Raw genomic sequence first — 21,844 nt, 5'->3', positions numbered from 1 at the left:
CTGATAAAAGTGTGTTTTTTTGATGATAGTGACAACAAAACAATAGCAATGACTTAATGACTGTAAATTAACAATCATTTATAGGCTCTATAGACAAGTCTAGACATGGGTTAATTAATTTATATTTTTATTGGCAAAGTACATAAAATATACTTTAGTCAAAATCAACTACTTATGGATAAAAGTTCACCAGAGCACAACAGACAAGTGCAATCTTATCTATGGTACAATACCCATCAATATCTTTGCACATCAAGAAATCTATAGGCAATATTCCGCCCAAAATGGTGTATTTCTGGCATACACAACAAATCACATGCTCAACATGAATCCTGATGTTGTCAATTTTCCTTGTGGGTTTTAAGTCAACAGGTGCTAACATTTGTACATGAGCCATTCTACAACCTAAAGTGGCCTGAATTTTAAAGCCACGGTCAGCAAGAACTAGATCACCAGCAGTGTTGGGTATAGTTACTTTGGAAAGTAGTTAGTTAGGTTACAACGTTACCATCAATTAAAAGTAATCAGTTATGATACAGCGTTACCTATTCATAAAAGTAACGCGTTAGAGTACTCATGCGTTACCAAAAATTAAAAGCCGTTTGCAGCGGCTCACACACGACAGACACAGCCCCCGGCCCCTTTAAATGCACCTAGAAGTCGTGACTCCCGACAATGAATAACGTCATTCATCCGACTAAATTAACACTGCAGGATAACAATAACAGGAAAGACAGTCAGCAATCGGCTATTCCACATGGCGTTTTATTTATTTATTATCACAGAACATATTATTAATCAAAATTCGCACCTAACGTTACCCAGCCCGGGTAGCCTAGGCTACTGTATATTATGAGCACCACAAGATAACTCCTGATTTTTCTTTAACTTTAAATAATGCAGTTATCAAAGTACAAGTATACTTACTTGTAAACACAACCTTAAACAGGCTTGCAGATTTAAATCCATTTAGAAATGATGAACAACCAGCCAGCCAATGATCTAACAGAAATTAACAGCTGCCTGTCAAACAAAAATGATAACAAACCGAATTAAATCCTTCACTGCCACACAGGCAAATGACAAATCGCTTAATAGCCGAACTAATTATTATTAAAGTGTCACTCACAGTCACAAGCCTAAATTCGCTTTAACACAGTCCTCTCTTACATTTACTCTTCAAAGTAGTGATTAAAACGTTGCGTTAAATTTGAGGTAGAATTTTTGGCGGTCGACAGAAGCTTTTCACCAAAGCAGAGTGTGCATTTTACCGTTATGTTCTTTTCTTTTTCGTTGACAAATTGAAAATAATGTGCGTACTTCCATAAACCAAACGCTGTCCTCTCTGCTATCTTGCCGGGAGTTCGAAACCTAGGCCTACTGTCTGACAAAAAGCAGGCTGCAGTCGGGATTTTCCTTTCCTTAAAATAACGGATTACTTTTTTAAAAAAAATAACGAAGTTACTGATTACTTATGCACAAAACTAACGCGTTAAGTTACAAATTTCAGGAAAAAAGTAATTAGAGTACTCTAACGCGTTACTTTGTAACGCGTTACCCACAACACTGATCACCAGGAAGTATGTTGTCAGAAAAAGCAAGAGTTTTCAGTTATGTATTTGTCACTTACTCTCCCTCCCCATGCATTTGAAATGTACGAGACAGTGCCCTGGTTTGTAATACCAATCAAGCATTTAACTGTGTTATGGTGCTTGTAGAAAGACCATATTTCTGCTCTGGCTATAAGGTTAGATGGACGTTCTATGAAAACCTCAAAACAGTCAATTGCATTGGCATGTTTTTTTTTTTTTGTTTTTTTTTTTGCAATTGATTTCTATCTGGCCATATGATAAGTGGTATGATCAGTGACATCAGTGACTATCTTTGAAGCAGTGGCTATTGACACGTTAAATGCATGTGACAGGAAGGTTGTGGTAACATTAAGCATAATACGCATCAATGTCAGCATCAACTGCTTAAACTTATCAAGTGACTTCCTCACAGGGAGGTAGGGACTAAGGAATGTGAAGAGTATTAACAGAATCTGGTATGTGAAAAATAAAACATTTTCATCCTTATCAACACAGGCAATTTGGTCATAGGAAGTGGACACATGTGCAACATCAGAGCTCAACTGAATGTTTTCAGTTCTGAGACTTTTCTGAGAAGTTTAGTGGTTATAGTCTCAATGGCATCACCAGTCAATTCAGTTTGAGTCCCTGTGCAGCAAAAATTATCCCTGACAGAACTTGTGGTGGGGTGATCATCAGTTTCAGTAGCAGCAGCAGCAGCAGTAGCTTCAGCCTTCAGTCTCTGCTGGGTTTGGTTCATGCGACACTTGTAGCTTGAGTTTCCTGTTTCTTTGGTTGACTGAGGTGAACCTCCGTGGTGACCTGTCAGTCAAACAGATGGCACCCAATCGGTCAGATTTTTACCTGTAAAATAATGAGAAATACAGCACATTTTTGCTCTACATTTTAAGAACGATAAGAATAACATTTAAGTTATTAATGCCACATGCAGTAGCTTGATATGAATTATATTATGTCAATGTCATCTTCATTTACTGTATATAACAAATTTAAAATAGCCAGTGTCCTACCAAAGTGCTTAAAGGGATAATTCACCCAAAAATCAAAATTATGTCATTAATAACTCATCCTCATGTCGTTCCAAACCCGTGATATCTTCGGAACACAGTTTAAGATATTTTAGATTTAGTCTGAGAGCTCTCAGTCCATCCATTGAAGCTGTGTGTACGGTATACTGTCCATGTCCAGAAAGGTAAGAAAAACATAATCAAAATAGTCCATGTGACATCAGAGGGTCAGTTAGAATTTTTTGAAGCATCAAAAATACATTTTGGTCCAAAAATAGCAAAAACTACGACTTAATTTATCATTGTCTTCTCTTCCGGGTCTGTTGTGACAGAGTTCAAATCAAAGCAGTTTGTGATATCCGGTTCACGAATGAATCTTTCGATGTAACCGGATCGTTTTGAACCAGTTCACCAAATCGAACTGAATCATTTTAAACGGTTTGCGTCTCCAATACGCATTAATCCACAAATGACTTTTAATGTTGCTGACACTCCCTCTGAGTTCAAACAAACCAATATCCAGGAGTAATTCATGTACTCAAACAGTACACTGACTGAACTGCTGTGAAGAGAGAAGTGAAGGTGAACCCTTAACATTTATGAACATAGAGACAGGAATATGGTCTGCTGGCCAGACCATATAGGATCTCAGCCTCCTTTATACAATCATGTGCATCAGCTGTAGATATGCAGTGGTCCAACCAGGATATAGTATGCCATGTTTCACTAACATGTGTATAACTATCAGCTGGTAGTAATTCCTTGTTGGACAAAATATACTTTTTATCTTTGCAAAATTGTGTCAAGTGTTGACCAAAAAGTGAATTAATATCTGATATATCAGCATTCAGATCCCCCAAGACAAATATGGATGTATATGCACTTTCCCTTATGTAGTAACCTATAGAAGCAAGCTTATTCAAGTGCTCATTTTCATTTTTTTGACATTCATATGGAGTGTATATAAGATTATAAAAACATTCTTATTATGCACCACCTTAATTCCTATGCACCAGTCCACATCTAACCTGATCACAGTGACAAAAGGGTCAAATTTCTTGTGCCAGAATATGGCTAAACCTCCTGGGATCCTGCCACGCAGAATTCTGGTATTAAGTGCAAATAGCCCCCCTTGTTTACATTAACTCCACCAACCAACGTGTGATTGCACTAGTCAGTATTACAAAAGATGGTTGTCAGATTCAGTGGCATAGATAATAAGCGTGAGTCATACACATTTTGACGAGATCCACCCAGTTTTCTTCTCCCTTTTCAAATTTCAAATCAAAGAAAAGTATTTATTTAAAAAAAGTATTTATTTTAAAGTATTTCTTTTTAATAGTAATGAAGAGAATAATCAAAAGGTTTTAAACAAAGTATTGGGTAGGGTAATTTTGATTATTAAATGATTATATTATATATTATTATATATTAAATTGAATGAATTAGTAAATTAATATTTACACTCAATAAGTTATTATTGCATACTGTTTTAAAATATATTACAATGCTAATACAATTAGCAGAATACTACTTTAACTAGTGTAAATCTCTCTATCATGCAAACAGCCCTCCAGCCTATAACATCTTCCTGCGCCCCTGCTACAGTGTCTGTTTTTTAAATAAATAAATATAAATATAAAACTGAAACTATGCTTCCACTATTTGAGCTCTCTGATTGGTTTTAGAATAAAACCGCCAATTTATCTGAGATATTTTTACTGCATATGATACAGAACATCAGCAGTTGTGCTAAGCAGTGCCAGCCCAAGTTATTTTCTTTGCCAGTTCATTCAATAAAGACAGTTAACAATCTAGCTTCTAAGTAATAAGTTATTAACCCAACAATAGCGGGGTCAGTCAATTTTTTTGCAGTGGGTCGCGCAAACACATGTTTGGTTGTGTGGGCCGCGAGTTGAAAAAGGTTGGGAACCACTGCTTTAAACCATTTTTTCCTCAAAATTCTGTTCCTGAAAGTCATAGTAATTAGCCATCTTCAGATAGCCATAACCTTTGAAATTTCAAGATATGGACCAAATATAAAAAGTTTTGGAATTGGCTTGATACTAGATTCTTACCCAATGCATTTGTTTGAGCAGAGGACCAACAACGGTAGAAAACAAGGAAATTATAGACTATGTTAAATTTAAAGAATAGACATGATTAATCTCGTTTATGTTGAAGCCACTTTCACTTCTCTGTATAGTTTCTGTTGGTTACATGGAACAGCTGACGAAAACCAAAGACAGACAGAAAGTACAAAAAAACCCTGCAATTTAACTGGTATACCAGTTCCCTAAAGGACATTTCCATTCTTAAGACGTGCTTGTTAGAAAGCTATATTGGCTGCTATTAACAATCTGTTTCTTATAAAATGGCAATCGGGAATATGACAGGACATTTGTTACTTCGTTTAATTTTTCAAGGTAAAGTCTCTGTTTTCTATAATATTTGCATCTCTGCTGCCGTACATTTATTCATCCAATCAAATTAAATCCTTACTTTAAAAATGATGAATGATGAATGTTAAATGCGTTAAAGTGCAGCAAAATTCCAATATTTCCAAAAAACATATGGGCATGCAAGTGAATAACACTTCAGAAAGAAATATAAACTATTTAAATGACTGTTGACCAGAATTAAGAATTCATTGTTAATAATTACACCCTTGAAACAATGTTTACAACAGTTACTAATACTTATACTAGCAAATGTACTGACATTTTTTTAATTTGCTATTTTTCATACAGTAATATTATTCTAATAATAATAGCAGTAGTAATAAAACTATAAAGCTGAATATAAATAAGACAGCTTAAATACTCTGCCACAAATGTTTCCAACAGTTGTTCTGCTGTATGATGCTTTGGGTTGGGAAGTGAGAATGCCAAAGGAAATTCACGGTCTCAAAGGTTCCTGTCTGGTTATACCATGCTCTTTCAGCTACACATCATACCCACCTGTAAACCCACGTAGAGTTGTGTGGTATCAGTATGTCTCTAAAGGCTATCCTTTAGTTTACGATCCATGGTATCCAAATGATGTCATTGATAAATTTAAAGGAAATACTGATTTATATGGAAACTCAAGTTGGGATTGCAGTCTGCTGATCAAAAACCTGAAACCATCCCATCACGGAGAGAAATTGTACACATGGATTGACCCTGAAAATGTTGGAAAGAGCACCTACGCATTTTATGATGTCACTTCTACAATTCTAGTTGATGGTACATAAATACTTTGTTCTCCAAATTTGCTTGACTCCCTATCTAGTTATGAGAGTGTTTTGCCTAATTGTCACATTTCTGCTATTTGTAGCAAGTCCACAGCAGCCCAGCATCAATATTTATGGAGGTGAAAGAACAGGTGAAACCATCACAGTAGTATGTTCAACTTTCCACACGTGTCCATTCAGCAAACCAACCATCACTCTGAACGGAATAGAAGGATCTGATCAAATAGACAATGAGCTTTTTAAAAATGGCTTGTGGAAAATCACTCTGACACGCACAAGTGTTGTAAAGACAGAAAGCTCAACCATTGAATGTTCTGTAACATATCATGGTGGCATAACAGTGATAGCTACAAAAGACAAAAATGCACAATGTAAGTGATATATGCATATACAGTATGTGGATTTTTGAAGTCATGGGCCTTTTGGTTTGGTTATCATTTCACTTGTGCGCTAATAATATTGTCTAAATGTTTTAGCCCATGTCCATAAAGATGCAGACTCTGCAAACATTGGGCTGAAGACTATTGGGCTTTACATTCTAGCTCCATTACTTGTGTTTCTCCTCGCAATTACTGCATTCATCGTTTACAGGAAACGACAACGGTAACTGTTTGTTACTTTAGGCTAACATTAATTTTACATAAATTGAAAGTTTAGAATTAAACATTTCTATTTAATAAGTAATTTTTGCTTCTCACATTGTCATTACTGATTGTAGACAGCCTGTTAATAATATGCGAGGGTCATTAACACCATTTGAAGAGAGGTATGACATTAACCTCTTTATTCATTAATTCTCTTTTAAAAAAAACATTGTTTGACATAGACTACAATGTTTACATTTCTAAAACACTAATAACTGTATTCTCTGATGTAGGGGATCACGTTGGAATAGATTTTCAAGGTTGGAATCTTCTTATCTCTTATTTGTCTGATTTTATTTAGTCTCAAATCATTTTTTTTTATTTATCCACCAGGCACTTTAGTAGGTCTGAGGGAAGAGCAGGTTGGAGTAACAGGGAAAGCAGGAGTAAAACTAGGTAAGAACAACATAGTAAGGTAAAATATAAGACAGATTTACTGTTAGTTTACTCTGTTAGTTGTCAAATCACCCTAAATCACTAACAAGTGGTATCTAGTTACATAGAATCAGTCCTTTTACTGATTTGTTAAAAATGATGATTAATTCAAGAGCAACACATTATGTGAAATTAAAATAATAATAATAATGTTGAATGATGGTATCAAAGCAGTAACACTACAATCATGAAAATCAAACAAATAGTTTACTAATAGTTTACTTTACACATTCAGATATTTTCCAAAAAAAATCACACTAACACATTCTACTATTTATGACAACACAGATTTGATTTTTGATTCTTAATAAGGCCTATTAAAGGCGTATTTTTTAAAAATAAAACTTTTCTCTTCACAGAACCAATACATGTACGGTGACCGAAAACAAGCCTTTCTCCAAACCTCGTATGCCATCACCAAAGAGGTACAGTACAAGTGCATTTGAACCACATTTGTTACGCAGCAAAATACGATTATATTCAATTATTAATTTCATTGTTTATGTTTATCTACCACTTCAAAAATTATATAACATAACAGTTGACATAATTAAGGCAGATATTTATTTGATTTAAAAAAGATTATTTTTTTTTAAAATTATATTTCACCATGCACTGCAGTGAGCCAAGGTCCTACTCAGTGAGTATACCATTATTAAACAGTCAAAAACATATTCTGATTCTATGATTTCAAATGCTATCATGAAGTATGTCATTGGCTGACCTTTGCATTCTTGTATTTTATTAAAATATATTAAGGTTGATGTTTCTGATGCTGAATACACCAACATGGATGAACTCAACATGTATGGAAACATCTGATGATAATGAACAACACATAGTTCAATACAGTGTTTTTAAATTTTCAATATAAATACATACATCAGATTGAACACTTTCAGAAATAATCAGTCTGTTTTTCTTAGTCACTACGCTTGCACTGAGTTTGTTGTTGACTTGCATTTATTTCATATTAATGTTGTTATCTCTGCTCTACTCTGCCATTGATCAATGTTTTCCAGCATACCTGTGTGAGAATATAAGCATAAATAAAGCATTAAAACATATCAGCATGTGCCTTCCATTTTAGCACCTTGTTGATTTATTTGCATAAATTAGAGGGACATTCCAATTCTAGACTACAGCGTTTGACGAAAAAAGAAAATCTGTACTGCAGGATGAGTCATCTATGTTATATTGTTATACCTGCTGTTTAGCAACCTTAACTAATCTGCATTTGTCCCAGACATTGTGTGTGGTAAGTGTCAATAATGTCAGTAACTTTCTGTTGCAGTCAGAGACAGACCAATTCTGCGTGCATGCACAAGAATTGACTTTAGGAGAATTAATTTTCCATAAAGAAAAGAGACACCACATATATAAATTGTATTCACTGCTATTCCAGACAGATCATAAAAATAATGTTTTCTTCCCAAAAAACTCACGTTATTTTTTATTGACTATGATTCTGTGTTTATGAGCATTTGCAGTTTGTAAATATATTGAAAGACTGAGTGTTAGGAGGGGAACAAGTTAATGCCTTCTTTTTTAAAGAAAGCGTAATATATGGCAATTATTAGCTCTCTATATAAAGCACACAGACAGAAAGACAAATGTTGTGCTGAAAGATGCACATTACTACTCAGTCTTTCAGCCCAGGATGAAGTGATTATGTACTTTAACAATAATTTGGGAGAAATATTAAGTAGCTCCCTTTCAAGGGAACATCGAAATGCATCCTCTAGTTTCTAGTTCTAGGGAACTACCCATAGGGAAGTGACGTGGAGATATTGATATGGTGACCCAGGGGGAAGTACTACATGTGGAATGAGTCTCTGAGGCAGATCCTACCTTGGAATAGTGATGGAACAGCCGCCAGAAGAGACTGACAGAGCGGGTCTGTCATGGGGAGACACAGGTTTACCAAGAGGAAAACCTTACTATGGAAGAATACACACATGGGATTATCCATAGAGAATCAAGCCATATGGACACCTAGCCCAATACTGGGGCTTACCGGAACTCCGGGTATGCTAACACCAGTACTGGACCTGGCGCGAGACTGCGAGTCTTACCACTGAGGGTGCTGGAGAATGCTCGACCAGGGTACGTCAACCGGGGAACTCTACTGGGAGAAGAAAGGCACTCACATACCCGCCAATTACCTGTTACCCAACACACAGTAACAACACAACGCAAAGGTGTTAGGTGTCGCCCAGCCCACAGCTTGACAGATGTCTGCCAGAGAGGCGCAGTGTGCCATAGCATAGGAGGAGGCCACACTCTGTGTGGAGTGAGCCCTCACCCCCGGGGGCATGGCTTGCCTCGGGAATGGTATGCTAAGGCGATGGAAGCAATCCGAGCGGTGTGACTGCGGCTGCAGATGCCATATGCCCCAGGAGCCTCTGAAAATATTTCAGTGGTACCACTGTCCTGCCTCTAAAGGAATTTTAAAGGGCACCCACAGCGACGAGCAGGCTGAGGCACTGCCCGCAACAAAATGGTGGCAACTGGAGGATCACGTCCGGGCAAGATGTCTTGAATGGCCTCAGTCTGTTTTTGCACCACCGAGAACTGCTGGGCAAAGTCCTCAACAGTGTCGCCAAACAGGCCTGCCTGGGAGATGAGAGCATTGTCAACGTCTCTCATCTTGGCCAGGCTTACGTTGTGTTACAATGTGGACATTGCTTTCCCCAAGGACAGCACCGTGACTTTTGGCACCCGTAAGGCGAAGTCAGTTGCCGTGCGCAGCTCCTGCACCCTCGTGCATTGCTATTAGTGCCTTGGCTTGATGTACCTGCAGGTACCACCTCTTCATGCACCTCCGGGAAGAAAGGAACCACTCGAGTGCTCAGGGCTGAGCGGTTTAGTCACCTCCAGCCCGATGCTCACGGCTGCCCAGGCTAGCATGGCCGACAACTCTCAGTCTGATTCCGCAGTAGTGACATTGCCCGAAGGGGGCAGCACTGCTGAATCCTTATCCTCAGATGCCGATAGCCCATCTCCCAATACTGCAATCGACATGTGATCCTCGGCCGACACACCAAAAGACACGCTGGGACCGCTGTGAGACGGCTTAGCAGAACCAATCGCAGCTGCACGGGACATGTGCTGTGGAGGAGTGAGAGGTCCGTGGGGTGTGGCCCGGTGAAGAAGCTTTCACTGTCACCCTCAGATCTCCAAGACGGCCAGCCCCTGCTTGAGCCAGAGAAACCAGATAGGTGACAAGGAACAGAGATTAAATGGCTTTGTAGCAACTAATATCATCTACTAAATCGTATGCAAAAATCGTGATGTTTTGTGGTATGGCAGGATTTGAAACAGCATCCTGGATCATTGTGGGACACCATTGTCAAAAGCAAACCTACAACTTTTGGCACATCATAGGTCAAAGGTCAGTTACAGTAATAAATGTACACTTTAAGATAGAATGCGGCAATGTTGCAAACAGTAATTTTGTGTGTGGCTTTATATATTAATTCAAATTTGTTTCACAATTCTTACAGAATCATTGACAGCATATCGCTACTGAATTAAATGTATAATTGTGATGAAACCAAATGTTCTCAGAGACTATCATCTTTTTTATAATGATTGTTTTTAAATGAAGTACCTCTTGTGTATTATAAAGATCTTAAAACAGACCCTCTTGACAGAGTCATCGCAAATGGTGGCATTCTTGTCAGGAAATACTATATCTGACTGAGGTGTTAAAAACAAGCATGTTGATGTGATGATTTAAGATACTTAAAACTGTCACCCCGTCCCAAATACGGGATGCCTATGTTTACTTCACTATATTACAATAAAATCTAATCTAATCTTTTCAAACTATATATCGTTGGAAAGGTCCAACACTCCCAAATATATATTTTACCAATGTTTTTTGTTAAAAATTATTTAGCAAACGTAATAGATTAATTTATGACAAGACTGCACCCTCAAAAATCTACATTATAACAGGAGTTTTGACCTTTGTTTTAAAAAAAGACTTCTTCACATTTTATAAATCATCAGAAATTATATATCACTTGAAAACATAAAATCTCAAAATTCATCCTTTAAAACCCATTTTAAAATCAGACATTGCATTACCATGTAAATGGTACATCAATATCATGTTACAAAATGTTTTCAGTCATGAATTATAAAAATGTAGGTTTGTATCATGCACATTGAAGTCCATCTTCAAAAACGTAAGTGACAGTTAAGAGGTTAAAGATATATAGCACAAGTAAATTTTTTTAATCAAAACATTTTAAAATGAAACTAAAATTTTAAATTCGACATAGTGTTCATTATTGGATCTTTTCTGGCTGTACAGCTTTGTAAAATGTGTTCATATGATCAGAATAAGAGGAACTCAGACCTCAAGACTAGTTGATTAAAAATAAAGTTGTCTAAGAAAAGGGAAGTTAGTTAAGAGAAAGCTCTGTTATACTAGCATGCATTTTTATTTTTATTTATTTTCATTTAGGCCACTCATTCTTGTGTATAATTCAGTGAAGGGCGCCAAGGGTGTCAACAAAAAGCAACAAATGCATGTTGAAAGGTTGAAATTATTCCTATATTTACTTTATAATTATAATTTATATTCATACTATATATTTAATCAAACTATGTAATTTTCTCAACAGATGGAGCATCTGGAGCCAATTTTTCAAAATAATTAATATTTACCTTTTTGTATTGATTTCATGTTTTTTTTTTTTTTTTTTTTTTTTTTTGTAGACACCAATCACCCAGAACCAATGTAAATCTGCAGACAGAATACTGGTCGGTATTTGATTTTTTTTTTTTTTCTTAATCCATAAGAATTTTTTACATTAACAACATTTACAGGTGAATATTGATTCAGTTATTGATGAGGTACAGTACATTTATTTAACTTTATTTATTTAACCTTTCCTGACGCTTTGAGAGGAAAACATTTGACAAATGTTTTACAGTTGTCTTTGCACCCTGAACAGAGAAAAAAATTAAATGTTAAAAAACAATCCTCACACATTTGCTTCTATGCTCCACTCACTAATGAAACTCTCTTCACAGAACAAACAACATTTGTACACTGTCAGGAAACAAGCTTTTCTCCAAAACTTGTATGCCGTCATAAAAGAGGTACATTGAATCACATCTGTGTTTCTTAAAGGTGTCATGAATCATTATTTTCTTCTACATTTTACAATTTTCTCTGAAAGCTGCTTACAATATTAGCAAGATTTTTACATAAAAACATCATAAAGTAGAAGTAATAGTCTGTTTTCTGTCCTATCTCTATCTTGTATTTATCATGCTTGAACCGGTGGGCAGGGCTAAAGAGGCAATGATGAAATAGACATCGGTCTTCTGCAGCTTGGTTTCAATGAAAGCTATTTCTGGACTAATGAGGAACCTTTGAGTTGTGAAACTTAGAGGATGTTTCTCAATCAATTACCCCTTTAAGGCCTAAAATCATAGCATGTTACACAGCAAAATAATGCTTATGCAATTTCTGAGGAAAACAATACTTATTCCATTTCTGAACTGAGTGTCATAATGAAAGTTATGTTTAACAGTTGCCATGATAAATGCAGATATTTTATTATTATTATTATTATTATTATTCTTTTTCACCATGCACACCAGTCACCCAAAATCCTCAGTGAGTATATTATTAAATTTTACCATTATCAAACTGAAAATGATTTATATGATTTCAAAAGCTGCCTTGTAATATGTTATTGACTGACCTCTGTGTCTTTTTTTATATTACATGTAGGGTTGTGATTATGAGGCTGTTCACACCAACATGGATCTCACCATCTATCGAATTGTCTGATGATAATGAACAGCACAACGTTTACCAGTGTTTTGTTATGCTCAAAATTATGTACATCAGATTGTACATTTTTAAAACTCTCTTTTTGAGTCTATAGCTTGCATTGACTGATTTTATATATTGTGTCTGCTCTGTTCTGTTTTTATCAACACTTTCCAGCATGTTTGAGTGTAAACTATAAATACTGTACATATAAAAGTAGAATCAATTCTAGCACTGATTTTTTTTGCATTTTAATTTTAATTATCAATATATTTGACAGTGAGTTAGTATAATATTAAATAACAAAGCATTGTATTGTAAATGTGCATGCATAATTGTTTTACTAATTTTGTTTCTGATTTAACATATTGCGATTAAACAACACAATGCACTAAACTTAGCAAACCAAGAGCAAAAAGCAGACAGGCTGCTGAGAACCTGTGTGCAGCTTATATATGACTCTAAGTAGAACAGGTATATTTGCAGCAATAACCAACAATACATTGTGTGGGTCAAAATTATAAATTTTTCTTTTACGCCAAAAATCATTGGGATATTAAGTACAGATTATGTTCCTTGAATATATTTTGTCAATTATATTAAATTATAAATTTATCAAAACTTCATTTTTGTTAAGTTTTATCCATTGCCAAGAACATCATTAAGACAACTCAATATTTGTATTATATTTATTTATTTACTTATTTATGGCCGGCAGCCATATCACCCTGGATCCCAAGACCGGTTGCCCACTGAAGCTGAGCAGAGTTGAGCCTGGTTAGTACCTGGATGGGAGACCTCCTAGGAAAACTAGGTTGCTGCTGGAAGAGGTGCTAGTATGGCCAGAAGGGGGGCTCACCCTGTGGTCTGTGTGGGTCCTAGTGACCCAGTGTAGCCATGGGGACACTATAACTGTCAACAAGCACCGTCCTTCGGATGAGACGATGAGAGGTCCTGACATGTGGTCAGTAACAATCCCAGGGTGACTTTCGAAAAGAGTAGAGGTGTGACCTCGGCATCCTTGCTAAATTTGCCCATTGGAATCTAACCATCCTGGCCTCAATTGGCTGCATCACTCTGTCTCCTCTCCACCAATAAGATGGCGTTCTGGCGCAATATGGCTACCGTCGCATCATCCAGGTGGATGCTGCACACTGGTGGTGGATGAGGATACCACTGACCAGGGGCGGATCTACTTGGGAGGCATAAAATGAAGCCTTGCCACCCCAGTTGGCAGCAACTAATTAAAAGTTACGGCCAATTTGAAAATTTACAAGCGCGAATCTCCAGTGTCCGACTGTAGTAAATGCAGCCAGCACGAGAGGACGCCAGAGCGGCAAGAGACTGATTTGTCCAAGTAGGAAAACTTTGGGAACCAGGAGTCGCAAGGAGACAGAGGTGGAAAGATATGGCTTATCTATCTATCTATCTGTCTATCAGGAAATGAAGCTATAATGAAAGCACAGTGCTAGCATAGTTGTAATGTTAACTTTGAGATGATAAATATCAGGTTACGTTATTTCGCTAACTAATGTTGAGTGGTGTAGTCTAGCCTACTAAGTGGTACGTTACCCACTTTTAAAATGCGTTAGGATCCGTAACAACATCGTTTTGTGTCAGAACTTTCACACTTTTGTTCATAAATTCACCCCATCTGTGTTTACATAACGACAGGGATTGAATTGACGGATTCCGTCACGAATGGCACTTGCTGTATAAAGCAGAACGTCACGGAATTCGATAACACTTAATCTTTCATAATGATCTCAGTTACATGTCGATGCACACTGTATGCATTAGTGAGTGTGGGGGTGCTGATGGGGTATGGTCACTTATTCCTTATATGAACGATTTCAAATGCAAGACATTGATTGCATGAGATTAAGCCTGTGCCCTTTTGTGGTGTGAACATACTATTTATCATCAAACTGTGATAACTGTGACTAAATTCAGTATATAGACGTCTGCCATATGTTAGCACCCCTTAAAAAATCCTGCCCCCTTCTCGCCACCACATCAATATTTTTCTAGATCCACCCCTGCCCCTGACACTGTTAAGCGCTTCGAGTGCCTAGAAAAGAGCTATATAAATGTAAGGAATTATTATTATTATTATTATTGCACCCTAAGATTCCAGGTTTTCGTATAGTTGTTTCTCATCCAAATGTTGTCCTATCCTAACAAACCATACAGTTACAAATTATGGTGTTATATTCAGGAAATACAGTGCCCTCCACTAATATTGGCACTCTTGTTTAATATGGGCAAATACACCTGTGTTGTTTATCCTTTTCAAAAATTCATTTCTTGTACTATACCCATCTGGTAGCTTTGTTTTTTTAAAAAGCTTCTTTTCTTCTTCTTCTTCTTCTTCTTCTTCTTCTTCTTCTTCTTCTTCTGACCATAGAAATTGGTGCCATTTGAAGTTCCAGCCACCTCTGTCAATTGAAAATGCTGGAGCTTTTCAGCAAGGAGAATTTTTCTTGAATCTCTCCAGAACAACATCTGGTGATTTAGAGGCTGTTTGATAGTTTCTTGACTTTCTGACCCCGAGACTCTACTAATCTTTGCAATTCTTCAGCCGTGAGTCATATTTATAATCCTGTGGAACAGGACATCATGGCTGCTGGGCAATGTCATGCCCATAGTCACTCTGGTGTGCTAAAAAATTAAATATGAATTGGAATATAGGGTTGCCAATAATTATGGCTAACATGCATAGGAGAAAAACATTATATTCATCATGAGATTTCTCCCTACTTTCAATTGTTGTTCTTCAATGAATGGTCAGATTTTTTTGTACATTTTAGATCCCAAACATAAATGATGGCGATTTATTTTCACTTTACTCATCTTTACCAAGGGTGCCAATATTAGTGGAGAGCACTGTATATTTGACTGTGATATTTGTGCACTGTTGTGACGAAATCTGACACCTTCCTTGAACAAGACCAAAGAGATATATTTTGATCTTGCTGGGCGTTGGTCTGATGGCCAGATGAGTTTCCCTTTCTTTCTTTCACTTCTGTTATTTTACATTTTCTCTTCTTGGTAATAAGTTCTTTTGTCAGTCCTCTACTACTGAAAACTACCACTAGAAAGGTAAGAATGAAAATTTTAAGTATGTTAAGAAGAAGAGGACAGGGTCTACTGTGTTTTAAATTATGGGTGTACTTCTGGTTTAGAGAGCTTCCGTTCAAAATAACTGAAACAAATCATTTCAAATAATATACTGAGCAACAAATAATAATTATCTGTCAGTTTGACTGAATGAGCTGTGCTCCTGGTTTTATCCACTTCTAAAATAATAAAACGCTTGATATTTTAATGTGACTTTATCACAAGTTATGAAATATTTAGCCATGTTCTGTTCTGTTAATAAGAAAAAGACAACAGACACTGCACATCTGCAAATCCTCTCATCTTTGTCTGTGTTTAATTTTATATTTATAAAAAAATATTTCTAAATACAACATTTATCTTGCAAAAATAAGTTGTTAACTGCTTACATGTCAACAGAAGTTACTCATTTAATTTGCACAAAGTGTCAGGAAAATGTGGATAGCCTAAGTGATAAACTGATAAGTTATGCTGAACAGAATGCTGTAAATTTTAACCATATTAAACTTTAACTTTGGTTTTTGTTTATGTATTCACACAGGAACATGAACGCATCACTTTTTTTACTTTTTCAAAGTACGTGTGACTATTTCCCATTTTTAAGCTATCATATGATAACAGCTAGCCATACATATTTACACTATATGTTTATAGAAGCCATATAAAGCTAATTCTGCTGACACACAATGTAAATTACTAAGTTTAGTGTACTATGGTGTCCTAAACCATCAGAAAATAACAGAAAACAGGCAAATAAAATGCTTAAAATAAAAGCATAAATGAAAAAGCAGACATTAATGACTCAAACTATTATCCCACAGTTGTTCTGCTGCATGATACTTTGGGATGGATAGTGAGTATGCCAAAGCAAATTCACGGTCTCAAAGGTTCCTGTCTGGTTATACCATGTTCTTTCAGCTACACATCATACCCACCTGTAAACCCAAACAGAATTGTGTGGTATCAGTACGTCTCTAGAGGTTATCCTTTAGTTTATGATCCATGGAATCCAAATGATGTTATTTTGAAGTTCAGAGGGAAAACTGATTTATATAGAAATCCCTATAGTTGGGATTGCAGTCTGCTGATTAAAAACCTGGAACAGTCCCACCATGGAGAAAAATTATACACATGGATTGACCCTGAAAATGTTGGAAAGAGCACCTACGCATTTTATGATGTCACTTCTACAATTCAAGTTGATGGTACATAAATACTTTTTTTTTTTTTTTTAAATTAGCTTGATTTCCTATCTAATTGGCTATTATTGACATTTCTCTGCTATTTGTAGCAAGTCCACAGCAGCCCAGCCTCAGTATTTCTGGAGGTAAAAGGACTGGTGACACCAACACAGTAGTATGTTCAACTTTCCACACATGTCCATACAGTAAACCAACCATCACTCTGAACGGTATAGAAGGATCTGATCAATTCCGGGATGATTCTTTTAAAGATGGCCTGTGGAAATCCACTCTGACACGCACAGGTGTCGTAAAGAAAGAGCGCTTTACTATTCAGTGTTCAGTAACACATTATGGTGGAATAACTGTGACAGCAACTAAGGACAAAATTGCAGAATGTGAGTAAACACAAATATGAATGGCTATGTGTGCTATTAGCTGTAAGTTCACTTTAAATGTCACAGTGGAACCTATTTTAATTACAGGTGTTCATCAAAAAATAACAATTGAGCCTGAACTGGCAGATGTTACAGTTGGCGTTGCAAAGAACTTCACTTGTAGCGTCTACCATTCCTGCCAGAAAGAGCCAACCATCACATGGAACTATAAGAACATGCAAATTACAAAGTGGAGCAAAACACATTCAGATTTAAATCGGGTCACCTACTCTCACATAACCTTTCTGGGTGCAAAAGAAGACCATGGGAAGGAATTGATTTGCACCGCAAATTTTTCTGGAGGAAAAATTACAACCTCTGTTGTTTTACGTGTACAATGTGAGTAAACACAAATATAAATTGATTTGTGTACTGTCAATTTAAATGTCAGAGTTGGACCTATTACAAGATTTCAATTCAATTTCAGGTGTCCAACATAACATATCGATTGAGCCTGAACTGGCAGATGTCACCGAGGGCATCCCAAAGAACTTCACTTGTAGCGTCTACCATTCCTGCCAGAATGAGAATCCAAACATCACATGGAACTATGAGAACATGCAGGTCACAGAGTGGAGCAAAACACTTTCTACTTTAGATCAGATCAGCTATTCTAGCATAAGCTTTCTGGGTGCAAAAGAAGACCATGGCAAGAAATTGATATGTACAGCAAAATTTTCTGGAAGAGAAATTACGGCATCTGTTGTCTTAAATGTGCAATGTGAGTGATTTACAGTATTAGCATATTGTCTCATCATTGTTTTCTTTATTGGTGTATTTTTTTTCTTTTCTGTAGCTCATATTGCTACACCTGTTAGATCAGTCATGATATCATAAGTTGTGTGCTAATAATAATGATTATTCCTTATATCTCCATTCCATCATGAGGCAGACCCATTGCTCATTGGACTGAAGACTATTGGTCTTTACATCTTAACACCGTCACTTGTGTTCCTTCTGACTTGTATACTCGCTGGAGTCATCGTATACAAAAAGAGACAAAGGTAGCTCTTTATATTTTCTTTTTGTTTCTTTGGGCCAGGCATTCCTAAAAGTTTTTATTTATTTATTATATATATTATACATATTATAGACTTTAAAGTGGATTCAGAAACCCAATAATAATAAAAATAGGCATAATAATACACTGTAAAAAATGTGGAGTAGGATTTACTTGAAAAAAGCTTGCTAAGTTTTTTCACTCAGAAAATTCTAGTAAATTTACAAACATTTGCTAAGTAAAAGCCTAAACATAATTATTAGTAGGTTTAATTAGACATTTTTTAAGTTAAGTTTACTTGGAAATTCCCAGTTAATTTTGTTGACTCTTTGTTTGTACATTTTACTTTGTGTAGCCTAATGCTTATTACTGAAGTGTACAAATGTATTTATTTTGCAAATTTTGCACTCATATATTTTAAGTAAAACTCAACCATTGAATTTAATAAAATCTGCGAGTTTAGCAATTTACTTTAACACGGTAACACTGGTAAATCACCGTGCTACTAAGCATTTGGTTCACTTGCAAACATGCAAGTAAGCATGTAAGACAGGCTGTTATCATTTTAAGATAATATGCCCACTCAAAAAAATTAATAGCCACCTGAACACAGGGACCTCAATACTTGGTACACCACACACAATGACGGTAACAATCAGTGAATAGTGTTTGAGTATCAATGGGTCATTTTGAATAGAAAATAAACTCCAGGTGTCACAAACAGTATGTTACTAAAACAAACAACAACTAACAACTAAAATAAACAACTAACAACAAAAACAACCATAAAACAGTGTACATTTTTAATTATTCATGCCCCATTGCTTGACGGGAAATATGGGATCATAACTTTGATATTTACTTAAATAATCCTGTAAACATAACAAACGGTTCCAAGTAAAATATACTTATGAGTTTTAACTTTCATTTCTACCTAGGCAGTTCCATTTGAATTGACTTATGTATTTAAGTAAAATAAATAAAAATGAAATTTCAAGTAGCTTATTGAATTAAACATGATATTTTAAAGTAAAAAGACAAAATAGTATTTGTTTGTAAAATTTACTTAACTGATGCTATCTTTATTTACAAGTTCAAAAAATTTAAGGAGCTGAAAATAGACTGCGTCATATACCAAACCTGGTCTAAAGTCTGGCGCAATGTTTTTTCTTTGTTATTTAAAGAGCATGTTAGTATAGGCAGGTCCACAATCATTTCATCTCAGCAACGTGTTTTATCTTTGCGCTTGCCAAATTCCGCCGTGTAAATTGCAAATCTGTCACGGCACGAGTGCAACTGTCTCTTAAAGGGAATGGAAGCTGAGACTCTGGTTGGTTTATTGCACGTTACGCCCAAGAAACACCCATTACTCATTAAGAGAATAGGGACAACATTTTTTCCGTCGTTAAAATAGCAAAAGTGGATTTGGACATGCCCTGAGTGCACTTGCACAGTGCGCTTTATACTTTGTGTTTAGATCGTTAAAATAGGGCCCATTATGTTTGTGTGAACGGGCAATCATATCTCAACTAAATACATATACTATTTTCACACATAGATCACAGTGAATATGACAAACTTCACACTTTTTGTCTAAGCATGAAGTGTTGTTTGCTTTAGAGAAGTGCTAGCAAATGCTAATTAAATATTCTGAGAACAAACCAAATGTGTATTAAGTTGGCATATCACTTATATTTAGATGTTCACTGGATGATATACAAGAAGCAATGCTTATCTAGATAGATAAGATCATCTTTTTTTGCATTAATTATTTTGCTCCTTTGCTGCTTGAAAAGATATTTAATTGTTTTATTTTCTGTACCTTATTTTAAACACTATATTTTAAAATTGGTTTTGATAACTGGTAAGACACAATGAAATGCTGTAGTGATGTTTATTACTTTTAGTCAGCATGTAGAAATCATGCAGATGGTTGAGCTGTCAGCAGTGAAAAGCATTAATTTGGAGGTCAAATAAACTAGGATCTAAAATAAACTAGTAGAATTCAAACAAACGGTGAAGAAGAAAGTAAAACTCAGAGCATCAACTTCCTTTCTTACACATGACATCTGTTCTCAGGTCAAAAGATGCAGTGTCAGGAAACAAACCTTTCTCCAATCCTCGAATGCCGTCACCAAAGAGGTACAGCACATTTTAACCCATATATGTCTAATTTATATATTGATAAAAATAACAATATATTTTTGGTATTAAATTGGAATACCCACAACATTTTTAATTTTTCCACATGCACCCCAGTTATCCAAAATCCTGCCCTGTGAGTACATTATTTACATTGTGTTACGCTGCAGAAAACATACTTCTATGAGAAATATTAAAATATGCTATTGACTGATGTCTGGCTCTCTGTTCTCTCTTCAAATATAAGGAAAATGATTATGACAATGATTATGAAGCTGAATACGCCAACATGGGTGAACTCAGCATTTATGGAAATATCTGAAGAACATCAACATCAAAACAAAATGGGTTCAAAACAATGTTTGTAAAAATATTAACAATGTTTGATTTTATTGATAATAACAAAACATGTGTCATGCATATCTGCATCTCTTTTATAATTACAGATGTATTTAGATTTGTTAAGCAAACAGCTACTATGATTTATGTTTATGAATTATATGTTTTAGCTGATTTAAACAAAAAAAAAAAATATTACAAATAAAAAAATCTACTACTTTTGTTCCTGACTATTAAATATGATTGAGTCAATGTTATGTTCAGACAGTGACATTCCAAACTGAAAGTGAGGATGCTTCTTAGAAATGCGTTAAGGCATTGAAACCAAATGTTGTGCATGTCGTCACCATCCTGAGAGTACTTTGAACAGTATGCAGACAGCGCCACCTAGTAGTCAGGAAATCATAACAATTGCGCATACAGATACAGCATAAATTAAATATGGGATCTGCCATTGCTTTTTCTGTTTTTATTTCATCATGGCCATGTCTTACGTTTACATTATTATTTACTCTAGACACGTCATGATATGGGAGCGCACACATACAGTTTGAACAGATCAGGTCTATGTAGCACACAATTGTTTCATCTAGTTTCACTCAGTTCATGTTATAACCTTTAAATGTCTTATAAAGCAGAGTACTTTATAAATTACAACAGTGTGAAATGTATACTGGGAAAAAATATTATGATCTTATCCTACTGGAAGTTTAAGTTTAAAAACATAATCCAAAACAAAACCTGTGTCAGACTGTGTAGTCTGTATTCACTTACAGGCCTACAGATGTTTACAACCAAACACAAGTTTCCCATTAGTAAAACATAAAATATGCATAAAAAATAAAACATTAAGTTCTGATACATTGGGTTGCATGAGCAAATTCTTTCAAGCATTTTATTAAAAAAATATAA

General features: G+C 35.6%; 2 protein-coding genes and 1 long non-coding RNA gene across 6 annotated transcripts in view; all 3 read left to right on the top strand.

Annotated features, from left to right (window-relative positions):
- The window catches only part of LOC127972872 (sialoadhesin-like), a 56,399-nt gene that overhangs the window by 23,628 nt on the left and 10,927 nt on the right, over positions 1–21,844 (top strand). The window lies entirely within an intron of this gene.
- Positions 4,880–21,793, top strand: LOC127972870 (sialoadhesin). Of its 2 annotated transcripts, none has more exons than XM_052576748.1 (10): positions 4,880–5,025; positions 5,446–5,511; positions 16,721–17,038; positions 17,125–17,412; positions 17,500–17,790; positions 17,879–18,172; positions 18,344–18,455; positions 20,531–20,593; positions 20,711–20,729; positions 20,841–21,793. In XM_052576748.1, exons 1-10 carry the CDS (start codon positions 4,974–4,976, stop codon positions 20,913–20,915), a joined length of 1,578 nt encoding a protein of 525 aa, XP_052432708.1. In that variant the 5' UTR covers positions 4,880–4,973; the 3' UTR covers positions 20,916–21,793. The 2 variants fall into 2 exon arrangements, with proteins under 2 accessions (XP_052432708.1, XP_052432709.1); XM_052576749.1 differs by lacking the exons at positions 4,880–5,025; positions 5,446–5,511 and adding exons at positions 15,595–15,815; positions 16,375–16,409 and having other exon boundaries at positions 16,655–17,038.
- On the top strand, positions 10,980–14,634 carry LOC127972875 (uncharacterized). Its single transcript, XR_008157215.1, has 6 exons — positions 10,980–11,465; positions 11,645–11,689; positions 11,756–11,782; positions 11,963–12,031; positions 12,539–12,554; positions 12,672–14,634. It is a non-coding gene; the product is annotated as an uncharacterized LOC127972875 (long non-coding RNA).

The sequence above is a fragment of the Carassius gibelio genome, chromosome B15 (assembly GCF_023724105.1).
Source record: "Carassius gibelio isolate Cgi1373 ecotype wild population from Czech Republic chromosome B15, carGib1.2-hapl.c, whole genome shotgun sequence".
Taxonomy (NCBI): domain Eukaryota; kingdom Metazoa; phylum Chordata; class Actinopteri; order Cypriniformes; family Cyprinidae; genus Carassius; species Carassius gibelio.
This window is presented reverse-complemented; position numbering and strand designations above follow the sequence as displayed.